General features: G+C 46.2%; 1 protein-coding gene across 9 annotated transcripts in view; it reads right to left on the bottom strand.

The window, feature by feature from the left end:
* SETX (senataxin) overlaps window positions 1-13,157 on the bottom strand; it is a 66,309-nt gene extending 53,152 nt beyond the window's left edge. Inside the window, exons 1-6 of one of the 9 annotated variants that reach the window (XM_086684364.1) lie at window positions 12,352-12,493; window positions 11,358-11,473; window positions 6,612-6,727; window positions 6,098-6,281; window positions 5,029-5,239; window positions 2,240-2,349 (exon numbers count right to left, since the gene is read on the bottom strand). In XM_086684364.1, the coding sequence (XP_086540490.1) occupies window positions 2,240-2,349; window positions 5,029-5,239; window positions 6,098-6,274 (498 nt within the window). In that variant the 5' untranslated portion in view covers window positions 6,275-6,281; window positions 6,612-6,727; window positions 11,358-11,473; window positions 12,352-12,493. Of the gene's footprint in view, window positions 1-2,239; window positions 2,350-5,028; window positions 5,240-6,097; window positions 6,282-6,611; window positions 6,728-11,357; window positions 11,474-12,303; window positions 12,503-13,033 lie in introns of those variants that run through there. The other 8 variants (XM_086684361.1, XM_086684363.1, XM_086684360.1 and 5 more) reach the window with 8 other exon arrangements.
* Window positions 13,158-14,639: the final 1,482 nt, after the last annotated feature.

Here is a 14,639-nt window from a genome sequence, read left to right on the forward strand (position 1 = left end):
AGTAACGAATCCACCATATCTTCTTACAGTTCTACCAATAACTGCATCATTTATTTTAAGACTATTTTAGCCACATATTACTTGTTTAAAAACACTACAGTCTCGATAAATTGTGTTTTTTGTTATTATACAGTAACCTTATCCCCCTGTCCAAATGTCTATTTTATTTGATATAACACAATAGCTCCACCAGCTTTCAGCAAAATTAAAAAGGCAACCGACGGAATGGGAGAAGATATTTACAAATGACTTATCAGATAAAGGGTTAGCATCCAAAATCTATAAAGAACTTACCAAACCTAACACCCAAAAAACAAATAATCCAGTGAAGAAACGGGCAAAAGACATGAATAGCCACTTCTCCAAAGAAGACATCCGGATGGCCAACCGACACATGAAAAAATGCTCCACATCACTCATCATCAGGGAAATACAAATCAAAGCCACAAGGAGATACCACCTCACCCCTGTCAGAATGGCTCACATTAACAACTCTGGCAACAAGAGGATGTTGGCGAGGATGCGGAGAAAGAGGCTCTCTTTTGCCCTGCTGGTGGGAATGCACACTGGGGCAGCCACTCTGGAAAACAGTATGGAGGGTCCTCAAAAAATTAAGAAGAGAACTACCCTACAACAACCCAGCAACTGTACCACTAGATATTTATCCAAGGGATACAGGGATGCTGTCTCGAAGGGGCACGTGCACCCCCATGTTCATAGCAGCGCTATCGACAATAGCCAAAGTATGGGAAGAGCCCAAATGTCCGTCAACGGATGAATGGATAAACAAGATACATACAATGGAGTATTACCCGGCAATCAAAAAGAATGAAATGTGGCCATCTGCAAGAACACAGATGGAACGAGAGGGTATTATGCTAAGCAAAATTAGTCAGAGAAAGACAAATATCATAGGTCTTCACTCATAGGAGTGAAGATACAAAACAGATGAACATAAGGGAAACAAAAAGAATATAAAAACAAGGAGGGGGCCAAAACATAAGAGACTCTTAAATACAGAGAACAGAGGGTTGCTGGAGGGATTGTGGGTGGGGGGAATAGGCCAGATGGGCAAGGGGCATTAAGGAGGGCACCTGTTGGAACGATCACTGGGTGTTATACATAAAGGATGAATCACTGGAATCTACTCCTGAAATCCTTATTGCACTAGATGCTAACTAACTTGGATGTACAATTTTATAAATAAATAAGTTAATTAATTAAAAAAAAACAATAGCTCCACCAGCTTTGATTAGGTCAGTATTTGCCTATTGACTGTTTTTCCTTCAACCTTTTTGCACCCTAAGTTTTACGTGTTTCTCTTGGAAACAAAACCACGGATTTTCTTTTGTAATTCAATCTAATCTGTGTCTTCACTGACAAATTCAGCCCACTTATGTTAAATACTGACATTCTTAAACCTGTTCATCTGTATGAACCATGTTTCTCTATTTCTTCTAACGCATTTTTTTTTACCTTCTAAAGTAATTCATTACCTAGCTCCGCCCTTAACAAGATGAAAAGCTAGCCCACACGCTCTCACATCTTGCCTGCCAACCCCATCACATTGTTACTACCCCGTCCAAGTTATTAGCGATAGATTCACTTTCTTCGAACTTAGCTGCTTTTATTAACAAGCTTTACCACAGCATCCAACCAACTTTGTATTAAGTTCTTACGCTACCTTCTCAACTCTTCTTTCTCTCGTGTCCCTCATCCGGCACCAGTCTAGCATCAGCAGCTCGGGCTGCCAACCACCAGTCGCATCAGGGAGGGGCCCAGCAGACTCAGTCGTGAAGCATCTGAGTGCCTGGCCCGGGTCCTGGTGCCCGGCTGGACCTCCTTCCTCTGTTGCTATGTGGCTCTAGAAGGCCAGTGCCGGAGAGCATCTGGCCATACTGTCAGCTTTCTTTCACAGGCAGGGGAGAGTCTACTTTGTGCACAGGCCCGGACTCTGGTTCTCGGCCTTTCCTGGACTACACCCGGAGCTACTGTCATCCGGCGGAAACTGCGTGCTCAGCTACCAAGAGCCACCCGGACCTAGAGGTTTCCACCGTTTATCACGTGGTGTTTCTGCTGCACTGCTGGTCCCGAGAAACGCTTACCTTTTGAGGGGTGTGATTATACATTTTTAACGGTTCAATATTTTAGACAAAATACACACCGAAACCCTCTATTACGGCTCTCTCTACGTGCAAAAATAAAATATATCCTTTCATCGCCTACCACTCATACTCACCATTTCATTGGGATGGACCAGAAACAAATAAATGCCTGGATGTTTGTCAAAAACCTGAAAGGAGCAATTAGCTTGTTCCATCCGACAAAGTGCTTCAACACATAATTCGTCTAAATAGAAAAAACAAGACAGTAAATATGAGACATAAACCTTATCAACTTATCAAGAGTCCCTGAATCTGGCTCCTTCGGTTGTTCTGTAGGTAAATAAAAAGTTGTTCTTTTCCTTTTTTTTCTCAAATGAGGCATAAAAATGCTGATAACGTAAGTTCAACGACAGTATTTACTCGCCTGGAAGACTAATCTTGCGTGATTGATCATAGTGTGCTCCTATGAACTACTGTGACTTTACCGGTATACATATATTTTTTTCTTACCCTTGGCATAATTGTATCCATAGGTTATCTTCTCAAAAGTATGATTTTAAGTCCAGTTCCATCAGCATTTTACATTTCGATCCACATGGACCTTACTTGGTACTGGCGTGACAAAGTGAGCCTTTCCCCCAAATGGCTATTGTGTCCTACTCTCGTTTACTGAATAATTCACTTTCTCCACTGCTTTGACGTGCTCCCATCATCTAACACTAAGTTCCCCAAATATTCTTGGTTTATTTCTGGAGTCTATATTGTTCCACAAGTCCACCCCTGCTTGACTGTTCTAATTCCTGTTGCTTTATGGAAATGTCTACACGGCTCTTTCAGAAGCGTCGTGAATAGGGGCGCCTGGGTGGCTCAGGCGGCTGAGCGTCTGCCTCTTGATTTCGGCTCAAGTCATGATCCCAGAGTCCTGGGATCAAGCCCCGTGAACCTGCTTGAGTCTCTCTCTCTCTCCCTCCCTCCCCCTCTCCCTCTGCCCCTTCTCCACTGTTTGTGCACTCGCTTGCTCACTCTCTCTAAAAAATAAAAAACACAAAAAGAAGTGTCTTGAACAGACTCATACCTTTACCCTACCCCTAATGAATCAACTTTACTTTGTCAAAGTTCAAAGAATATTGTCAGCGACAGTGGATGGCTTTTGTGGAAGAGTGTCGATAACTGGAAAAGCAGGAAGGAAGCTCTTGGGTATTGACGTTTTGTTTCTTGATCTGGGTGCTGGCTACATAGGTGTGTCCAGTTTGTAAAAACTCACCATTTATGTACTTTTCTTGGATGTAGTATTCATTAATAAATGTTTGAAAACGGACCTGTTAACATGTTAAACACAATTTACTTACAGTTTATTTAGAAAGAATTGATTTATCTAACCAAATCTTTAGATATGCTTTTCAGTTTACTGAAAATTCAGAGAATAAAGACGTGAAATAACATCACCAGGAAGCAATCTGAAAAATCCAGGAAGTGCATTATTTCTTTTTTTTTTTTTTTTTTTATTAAATTTTTTTTTTCAACGTTCATTTATTTTTTAGGACAGAGAGAGACAGAGCATGAATGGGGGAGGGGCAGAGAGAGAGGGAGACACAGAATCGGAAACAGGCTCCAGGCTCTGAGCCATCAGCCCAGAGCCTGACGCGGGGCTCGAACTCACGGACCGTGAGATCGTGACCTGGCTGAAGTCGGACGCTTAACCGACTGCGCCACCCAGGCGCCCCCAGGAAGTGCATTATTTCACAGGGCAACTATATGGTCTCAGTAAGTCAAGGCTATAGCAAAAAAAAAAAAAGTTTCTTTGTGTATGTATAAAAAGACTACTTTGTATTCAAAAATATGTACAAAATATGAGCCAATGCAATAGTGGTCCCTGAATGGATTCTTAAACAAAGCAGCCAAAACCACACTTTGCAAGTACTGGGAAAGTTTGAATACGGACTAGATACTAAATGATTTAAAGGTATTGTTATTTGGAAAAGAAAAAAAAAAAAAGGTACTGCTATTTTGTTAGATTGGACAGATCATGTAACGTCTTCACTTTTATGAGATTCACATTAAGAAATACAAATATAAATGACCTAAGTTCAGGCAGCCATGATATGCCATGCCGTAATAATCAATAAAAATTACTACAGGGGCGCCTGGGTGGTGCAGTCGGTTAAGCGTCCGACTTCAGCCAGGTCATGACCTCGCGGTCCGTGAGTTCGAGCCCCGCGTCGGGCTCTGGGCTGATGGCTCAGAGCCTGGAGCCTGTTTCCGATTCTGTGTCTCCCTCTCTCTCTGCCCCTCACCCGTTCATGCTCTGTCTCTCTCTGTCCCAAAAATAAATAAACGTTGAAAAAAAAAAAAAAATTAAAAAAAAAAAAAAATTACTACAGACCAGTAGTTCTCAACCAGAGGCGATTCTGCCTCTCCCCTGCCCTGCCCTCTCCACGCTGCAGGGACACGTGGCACTAGGTGGACACAGTCTGGCTGTCCTAAGAGGGGCAGCGGGGGGAGCAGAGTGCTGCTGGCATCTAGGTGGTAGGGGCCGGGGAGGCTGCTGAACATCCACAATGGACAGCACAGCGCCCACAACAAAGAAGCATCCAGTCCAAAACATCCATGGTGTCAACGTTGAGGAACTCTGCTATGGACAAATTACAAGAATGAAAACTAACTGAATGGGTAGAGGAGTAAATGTGTGATAAAGCAAATACAGCAAGATGTGAGCAACTGCAGAATCTATGTGGTGGGTCTGCGGTGTTCACCTGATCAGTGGCTTTTCTCCGTGTATGGAAACTTCTATCAACAAAATGTTGGGAAAAAAGATGAAGTATCTTAATGATCTGTTTAACGGATGTTCAATACAGATAAAACGGAGTTCCTGAAATTCTTAAAATAAGACTGATTAAATTTGTAGAACACCCAAGATACTCACTAACACGCTCGTGTAAAAGCAGATACGGATACTTCAGGATTTCAAGAAGAGGAACTCGAAGCTTATTTTCAAAGTCTTGGCCAGTGAAGTCAAACAGCTGTGCCTCTCCATTGTTGTCTACTATGTACAATTCATCATCGTCTCCAATTTCTGCCTTCATGGATTTTTCAAAATGATTTATGAGACGTAAGGTTTCTAATTCCCACAAAACCTATAGAGAAAGAAAAGTGGGAGGTAAGCTTTATATCTTATTATCCAAAAATACTGGATGTCACGATCTTTTTAGAAAGCCTTCCCCTAAGTATAAAACTTCAGAAGTTTCAAGAAGTAGACTACCACATTAGATTCATTTGAAGAAAAGTCACTAAACGTGGCCACTTTTATGATGTATGAGGCACATATGACATGAGGTGTGCAAAAACCGCTTTCATAAAGTTTTACTATAAATATAGCACTATGCTTTATCAGCTATTTAAAAGGGAACAAGGAGCGCCTGGGTGTCGGTTAAGCGTCCGACTTCGGTTCAGGTCATGATCTCACGGTTCGAGGGCTCAAGCCCCGCGTCCGGCTCTGTGCCGACAGCTCAGAGCCTGGAACCTGCTTCAGATTCTGTGTCTCCCTCTCTCTCTCTCTGCCCCTCCCCGCTCCCACTGTCTCCCAAAAATAAATAAAACATTTAAAAAAATTTTTTAAAAAAAGAAGTTTGCACCACGTACCCGTGAAAAAATGAAAAGAGAAAAAAAGAAACACCAATAAAAAAATAACCCAAGCCATTCAGACACTGTCAAATACACGGGCGTGAAAAACAAGAAAAAAAACGATGTAACACTGTCAGATATACGGACGTAAAGAACAAACTGGAAGCAAAAAACAAAAAAACCCCATACATCATCTCATCCAATTGTTTTAGATCCCAATGACTGAAAGCGAGGGATCACGAAAGTCGGCTGAGGTTTTAATTCCGTCTCATCAGTCAATCCTGTTTCCCGAACGCACCCAGCCGAGTTTGGGTTTCTCATCCCCCTAGTTATCGAGCTCTGAAGCGTACCGTCCACCCGGCGCACGTTACCTCATGCAGGAAGGGCAGGTCGTCGCGTGCTTTGTGGTACTCGGCCACACACTCCAGGCAGTAGCAGAGGTCTTCGTCGGCTGTCTGAAATTCCCCGGTGTGGGTCCTGGACGCATAGCGCTTGAGGAAGTCAGCGGTGGAAATACCACCGGGCGTACACCAACAACATGTGCTCATTCTGCCCCTGTATGCAGAAAAGACGACACCTGAAGACTCCCGAAAAATGACACTTCGGGCCTTTCCGTGTGACCCTCCCCTTCGACTCAGAATGTGCCCCCGCCACCTCAAGAATGGTCCGCCGGCAGGCTTATCAACTGGGTCAACTCAAATCTGAGCCTCCTCTTAAAAACTTCATCTTTGGCACGTAAGAAATACGAGAAAACGAAAGCACTCTGCTAGTACAAAAACCAAACCAAAGCAATCCAAACCCACCAGCATGCAACACACGGATGTGCTACACAGGAAGCTCAAGACCACGTGGTACTGACGTTGAACCACGGAGACAAAGATGTACCAGTGCTTTCAAAGTATAGCTTTTGGAGTGTTCTTGTGATGTACTGGAGCCAAGTCAAAAGTTAAGGGAAACTTTCACATTCCTCGAAGACATGTTTTCGAGAAATCCGTGGAGACCTAAAAATCCGGAAGCATTGATCCACACCAGTCACAAAAACTCAGAGACCTCTGTCTGGGTTAGAAAGTACAGACGCATGAATCTGCACATACGTGTGCATGAACCGCTGCACTGCTCGTCAATGCGCTGTCAACTGTAACAGCTAAAATGTTAACAACCTGTTGCTACTAAGTACAATCTTTGAGCTCTCCCACCTTCTGTCTGTGTGGTAATACCAGAGACTCCAGCATCCAAACTCACGAGAAAGGGTCCAGATAGAATAATTGTCCAAATCCTAGTCTCAAAAAGAGCAAACAGGAAGGTCCCAGGAAACAAGCGAAAAGCCCAAGAAGCACAGGTGTCGGAGGTTTAAGTGAAGACGTACTAACGAGGCAGAGGTTCATCAGCACTACAAACAGCACGAAACCCTGTGGATGAGCAAACAGGACAGAAGCCCAAATCCCAAGAGCTCTCCAGCTCCAACGAGGTGTAATAAAGAGAAGACACTGTATTTGCATCGCACACTAAATGGAGGTGAAAGTAAATACAAAGCTCACAATCAGTAAGCAGTGTGTTATGGCTCAACAAGGACACGCGGTAAGCCTGGACGTACCTCAAAGTACTCAAAACACAAAAGGGCTCGGGCATGTCACAGGAACACAGGGGCCAACCCGAAAGAGCTCTGGATGGCCAAAGCTGAGACAATTTGATCAAAAACAAAAACCAAACACCCACTGCAGTCTGTGGATTCTAACCCTCAGTCTAGACACACATGAATCCGTACAGACAGAAACGACTGGATGAATGAACAAAAGATGGGGGACCAACCGGACACGCAGAAGAACTCGCAATGATACATATAGACTCTCTGGGTTCCCAGAGGCGGAGCTTAACCCCACCCCATCTTGAGTGTGGGCCGGACTTGGTGACACAAGGCCCATGGAGAGGGTGTGGAAAGGGAGATACTGTAACACTACAGCGGACACACCTGGCAAACACACCCTCAACCAAGTGATCAGGGTTAACATCACAGGAGTTGACAGCCCCCCCACGTGAGGTACTGAGGAAGGAACTTCCGCTCTGGACAGTATGCTAGCTACCCCAAAACCCGCAACCCAGGAGAAAAACCCACCGGCCCAAAGTCAAAAAGATCTAAACAGCTGTCAGCCAGTCTGTAACAAAAGGAAGAAAACCACACCCAGGAGGAAGGAAGCAAGTCTTCTTTCCTATGAAAATGATCAGTCATTGGGAACTGGGCCAGGAAAACATCTAATGAGCCTGATCTTCAGAAACGGATGGAAATGAACTATCCAACGGATATAAGATACAAGCTTCAAGGGGAAAAAGTTACAATCCCCACTGCAGACTGTATACTAAAAACTAAGCCTGTCTCCTAAGTGGATGGACCTAACTCATGCATTGTCAGCAGGGGTGAAATCATCCTCAAGGAGATGAAAACTGGTTAGTGGGACACAAAAAAAAAATCTTTTTTTTTTTTTTTAAATATGTAAAGCACAAAGATGCCTAAAGTACATAAAGGGATATACAATGTATTGGTGGTTTAAAATTAAGGGGAAATGCATGCGGTAGAAAGGTCTAAAGTTTCCTCTCAGGGAGGGAGAAGAAACAATAAAAGATTAAGAAAAATGACCCAAGTCATTGAATACCTGGGTACAGAAACCCAGCAGCGTGACGTTTTCAAATGCATCATCATCATAAAATTGAAGAGCGCAAAACGTCTGCTAACGGGAAATCAATGACACCTTGACGGAAATTTTATTTCACTGCTGAGGCTTTTTTGGCGTAATGCCAGATCCTAAAATAAGCTGGTTTTCAAAAAAAATCCCTTATTTTCTTCTTACTTCCATGATTAAGTAATTATACATAAACGCATAAGTAAAATCGAATACGTGCATCTGTCTTGTGAATTTTTAAGATTAACTATTAATTGTACGCTTTCTTCACCCCTCTAAAAAGAACTCAGGGTGGCTTTCAACATTAAAGCTAAGGACGACATACAGAAATGGACATTTAGAAAACACACAGAAAACAACACTCAAAAGGAGGTATGGAAACCCATTTAGAAGAAAAGCTCACTACATCCTAGATTAGGAGTTTCCTGAAGAGCAAAAAAATGAGTTACACAATCCTCATTTGAAAAATAAAAAAAAAGCATGCTGGCTCAGCTGGAGAATCCTGCCCTTTCCTAAACACTAATTCTAATTCCATTAGATTTTACTAATACCCACCCTGTGCAAGGGGGCTGCAAACTAGGGAATACCAAGTAACACATTAGCTTTGCAGAATACAAAATTATGTTTTTCAAAGCAGAGTGTGTTAACTCTAAAAGGCCAATATCATAATATTATAAGTTAAAAGTCTTCACAAACTGTTTTTTCCAGTGATCTATTTCAGTGTGGGGAGTGAACTGAGAAGCAGATCTAAGAACAGAAAGTGAAACTCTGGAGAATTCTCAAACCTCACTTGCCTCAAGCAGGATTTCTGCAGTCAATCGAAAACTTTGAAAAAAAAATTAGGGTCTGAAGTACAAATAAAATGCTGTGACTTTAAAATAATTAGCAGTTCAAAAAAAAGAAAGAAACTTTCTACTAAGAACATTAAGGAGACTTCGGTATTTCACTCACTCACAGAGCTAGCCTATTTCCTTCCACACCCCAGAAAGCAGAACTAAGTTTTCTTGCTTGCCATATAACAGATGGGTACCACGGAGTCTAGAATACAGAAAACAGTGCTATAGAGCATGTCAACAACAGAAAGTGTTTCCAGATTCCTCTGCAAAGGCCATAAATGGGTGGTTACACCCCCAAATCTAAAATTATCATTGGCCCGAGCATCTAAATGGGGTATATATATAAAGTAGTTTTTCTTTTGGGAGAAAACCTGTTGGTAGATGACCATAAATCCTTGAAGTTTTTGCCCAACTCAGTCCTTCTGGAAGGCCTGAGTTTTGTTCATTTCATCCGATTTTAACTGCTTGGAACTACGACTGAGCCACAGATGGTGGTGCCCGAGGAACCCTCAAGCTGCAGAACAGACGTTAAGAGCCACCCTCGGAGCCTCAGAAAGAGAACTGATTCGTCACTAACACAGGATGCTTCTCCAGGGCTATAGACCGACTTTCCAAAGACCTGCCTTGGGGACATCATTTCTCAGTATTAGCTGGCCAGACACCTCAAACGACAATCACTTTCCTCTACCTTACCGAGCTAAACGTCTTGTAAAAGTAATCTGGGTTTGTCTGCTTAATAGCTCCCTGGCAATCTGGCTTCCACCCTTACATTTCACTGCATGTTTTCCCAGAGTCCCTAGTCATCTCTGTATCACCAAATCCAACAGAGTTTTTCTCTGCCTCCTCTAAAGCATATAAAAATTCTGACCATGCATTCTTTAGCTAAGACAGCACACCATTCTCCTTTCACTTCCTCTACCCAATCTCCTTCACGGTCACTTCTTCCTTTGTTCCCCTTCAAATATCAGTTTCCAAAGGCTTGCCTCAGGACTCTCCATCCCATTTCTCTTTCTGGGTGACCTAATTCAAACCACTTTTTCCATTACTACCTGTAACGGAAGAAAGTATGTAAAACTCTCTCTCAGTGCGACACTTAGCTGTAATTCAGGCACTCGATAAATGACAATTCCAGCCTAGCCTACAGTCTCGCAGATACATTCAGTATCCAACTGCACAGAGTTGGCATATCAAAGACAAAGACAGAGGGAAATCCTTCCCTTAAACTCGTGATTCACCCTATATGCTCTCTACTTGTGACATTACCGTCCCTTGTTTTCAAAGACAATGACCCTAGATGTCCTCCCTTAGCATCCATCTTCAATTCCATAGTCTCCCTCCTTAATTGTATCTACGCTTTATTCCCAGCGACGCTGCCATCCCCTTAATAGGATATATTTTCACCATTTGTCTGGATTGCAGAAGCCTAAATAAATAATGCTTCTGGCTCTTATTTCATCCACCACCAATTCTTACCCCAGCATACTGCGGAAGGGGAAAGCAAAAACTGACCTTTGAACTCCCCCAGTTTCGGGATAAAATTCACATTTTTTGACCTCACTGCAGAAGGCCCTCCGTTATTGGGCTTCGGCATCTCTCGCGGTTCCCCCCCCCCCCCGCCCCCGCTCTTCCTAAAATGGGGCAGGGTGTTTGGCCTTTCCTGCTTTCAGAGAAGCTTGCACTGAACACCCAACCTTCGCAGCTCTGCCTGGCGCTCAACCCTCAGTGCACATCAGACTCAGCAAAGGAACTTCAAAAAAAGAGGAGATAAATACAACTCAGATTCGGGTTTTTAAAAACACCTCAGCAGTGATTCTGAGAAAATCTGAGAGCCTCCCGTGTGCAATCAATCCCTGTACGTCATCACATCTGACGGCTTATCTGACCCATCCTCCCTTCCACTCTGACGCTCCTACCCTCTCAGGACTTTGCACATCTCAGGGCACTTGCCTGCGCTGAGTCGAGCTGTTCACTTTTTGTCTCCCACGTCTACCACACATTTGCTGCCTCCCCACCAACTGTGGGTCTGGAGCACGGATCTGCTTTGCATATTTTTACGCCGGTGCCTGACACCTATTCAGGGATTGAAAACCATCTTAGATGTTGGCTTAAAAAATAATTACCTGGGCTAACGGTCTACAGAGAAGTGATCCTCTCGGTGGAGATTCCTAGGCTTATTTGTGAATGGGTGAGGATTTGCACTCATGTATACCCAGACTCTGGACCCAAAAGAACATTTCTGAAACAGAAAAGGAACAAAACTGATGAAGTGGTTTTTATACTCCATCCGGGTTTCATTCACGTCCACCCTATGAAGTCGGGCCAGACGGTACCAATCGGACAAGCGGCTCAGGCTCAGACAGCCTGCCCGTGAGCACCCAAATCTGCAGAAGTGGTGCAACTGCGCTCCTGAGCCCACAGGACGCTCGCTGTCCCCGCGCACGGAACGGCTGGGCACTTCGACAAACAGCCCCCAAATCAGCACCAGCGGGTAGATTCAGCCCTCGGCCCGGAACTCGTGTCCGCCACTCCAACCGGAGCACTCCTGCTCCTAACGGGGGAGGTTCTTCCCCTACGAGCCCCGCACCCGGTGTCCTGCGCGCCGAGCCCGTCTCGGGCCCATCGCAGCTAACCCCGAGAGGCGGGGCGGCGGACAAAGCCCCCCCCCCCCCGGGCAGTGCGCTCCAGCGCCTTCAGGTGGGGAGGGGAGGACTCGGGGGAGCCATCCCGGAGCAGCACTCTCTCCCGAGGGGGAGGAGAACCCCGGGGCAGCAGGACGGGGCTTTCTCCGGCGAGCCCCCGACTCATCCCCCAAAGGAACTACGCAGTGTCCGGGCCAAAAGCAGCTCGCACGACACCGCGGAGGAGACAACGGCGGGGGACGGGGCGGGGATCCAGACGCCCGGGACCCCGGGGTGCAGGAGGCACCAGGGGGCGGACTGTCCCCGCCCCCCTCGCGTCGCTGCCCCCCCCCCCAGGAAAGCGCCCCCCCCCCCGCGCCGCCCCTCCCCCACCCGCCGCCCGGGCCTGACGCGCCGCGACGGTTACTCCACGCGGCCCCGCGCGCACCTCACGCCCGCCGGGCCCACAGCCTCGAGCCCGCCGCGCTCTCCTCACCCCGCTCGGCCTCGCTTCGGCCGCTAGCCCACCTCCATGCCTCGGCTCAACAGTCGGCCGAGGGCGGATATGCGGGCCCGCACCCGAGCGCCTCCGTTCCCACCCGGCCACCCAACCCGGCAGCGCCGCACGCCGAGGCCCCGCCCCTCCCCCGCGCGCGGCGTCGGCCGAACGCAGGCTCCGCCCCGCCGCCTTCTTGTTTTGGTGCACGGAGGGGCGGAGCACGGGAAGAGACGCACCGCGGCTCCGCCGGGAGGCAGAAACGCCTGGCGCTGATGTCACTTCCGGGATGCCGGTTCCGGCCAATCGGGAGCGCCCTACGAGGGGGGGAGGGGCGTCGACTGCGGTGCGCTGTACCTGGTCCCGGCCAGGACTCCCTTCCCGTCAGGGTCGGACCCCGACGCGCCTAGCCCCGGGGCGATTTAGGCCTCTAGCCTGTACCCTTTAACGGTCGTTCCCTTTTCTGATCTTTGCAACGCCCCGGGCGTTTCAGCACGGTGTGTTACAGATTGAGGGGGATTTTTTTTTTTCCTTTTAGATTTCCTTAAATTCCTAAAATATAATACGTTAATCAACACCTAATGGGGAGAGGGAGTTCATACTACGGGAAAGGAGTTCACGAAGTACCGTAACAGCAATCACCACCGGAGAGCCTGCCTGGTTTTTACCGCCTGCCACTGACCTGGAGGAAGAGAAGCCGCCCCTGCCTCGACTGAGGGCAGAGGCGGAAAAGCGGGAGGGGGACGGGTGCCGACCAGCACCACCGAGGCCGGAGCTGCGGCTGCGGTCCTGCCTCCGGGACCTGTAACCGAAGACTGAGTGGGCGGCGGAGGGGGCGAGGCGAGGAAACTTATAGCGAGGGGGGCGGGGCTTGTGGGACCTCGCGCAAGCGCGCGCGAGGCCAACGACCGTTGCTCGCCTGGTTTCTCGAAGCTTCTGTAGCGTGCGGACAGTCGGCTGTAGCCACACGAAGCGCTTAGGTCACACAACTGTTTCAGACCGTACTCGTTATGTGTACGTCCTCACTGAAGGAGTGTGTTTACGCAATACTTGTTTGAAATGAGAATCTGGAGGGCTATTGGGGGAAGAAATTATTTTGAGAGCGAACAAAATGGTAAAAGTCACCGGGATTTTGTACTTCCCTGACATCACCACTGTTAGGTAGATCCTTGCAGAATGCATTACTTAGGTTTTTACCAAAGTTGACATATGAAAGAGTTTTATCTTTAATTTTCTAAACGTTTATTTTTGAGAGAGAGAGACAGAGCACAAGCTGGGGAGGGGCAGAGAGAAACAGAGAGAGAGACAGAACCCGAAGCAGGCTCCGGTCACTGAGATATCAGCACAGAGTCTGATGGCGGGGTTCAAACTCAGGAACCATGAGATCATGACCCGAGCCAAAGTCGGATGCTTAATCGACTGAGCCACCCAGGCGCCCCTGAAAGAGTTTAAAAGTGCCAAACTCCTCTCCACCCTGCTAAGGGACAGAAGACAGAAGACTACCTGGGATCCTGAACAGGGTGTGGGTGGGGGGTTGTAGGGGGGGAGAAAGGGGTTGGGGGAGTGGAGGTGGGAGAAAGAGGGTGGGGAGGTGGGGGAAAGAGGGTGGGGAGGTGGGGGAAAACTTCTCCCATGGACCTGACAGTTGGGCTAGGAACACACGACAACGTTCTAACTTCTTATAAAAGCTGAAAAAAAAAAGCTGAAAAATTTTTTAATAGTTAACAAAATATCTGCCTTTATACCAAAGTGGTCATAAAATATGATATTTGATATTTTTAAGGAGGAAAGTGCTCGCGAAGGCAAAAAGTGCCTAAAGCTCAGCCAAAGTCACCATTTCATCCTGTCTCCGAGCCATCTCTGGGCCTTTTAATTCCACATTTGTTTTCAGTCTGTAAATGATAAATGCTCATTATTTCTATTTGATCTGTTAATTGTTGAAATTTTTGTTATTTCTACTGATTGAAATCATCTTCACTTTTGCCTCATAGTCCCTTAATTTTTTTCAACTCTACATAATTTATATTAAATTATACACAATAAAATACACGGATTTTAAGTGCATGCTTTGAGGACGTGTTAACACCTCCATCATTTCATGTAAGCATCTCCAGTCATGATAAAAAAAAAATTTTTTTTATCCCGCAAAGTGCGATGGGGACACTGTCCACACTCACCCACCGGACTGGTGACCTGATTTCTATCACCTTATCTGTCACCACCGTAGATTCATTCAGACTGTTCTAGAACTCATTTTAATGGAATTATACGCTATGTACTCTTTTGTC

Source organism: Puma concolor, chromosome D4 (assembly GCF_028749965.1).
Source record: "Puma concolor isolate L17-30 chromosome D4, mPumCon1.1.hap2, whole genome shotgun sequence".
NCBI lineage: Eukaryota > Metazoa > Chordata > Mammalia > Carnivora > Felidae > Puma > Puma concolor.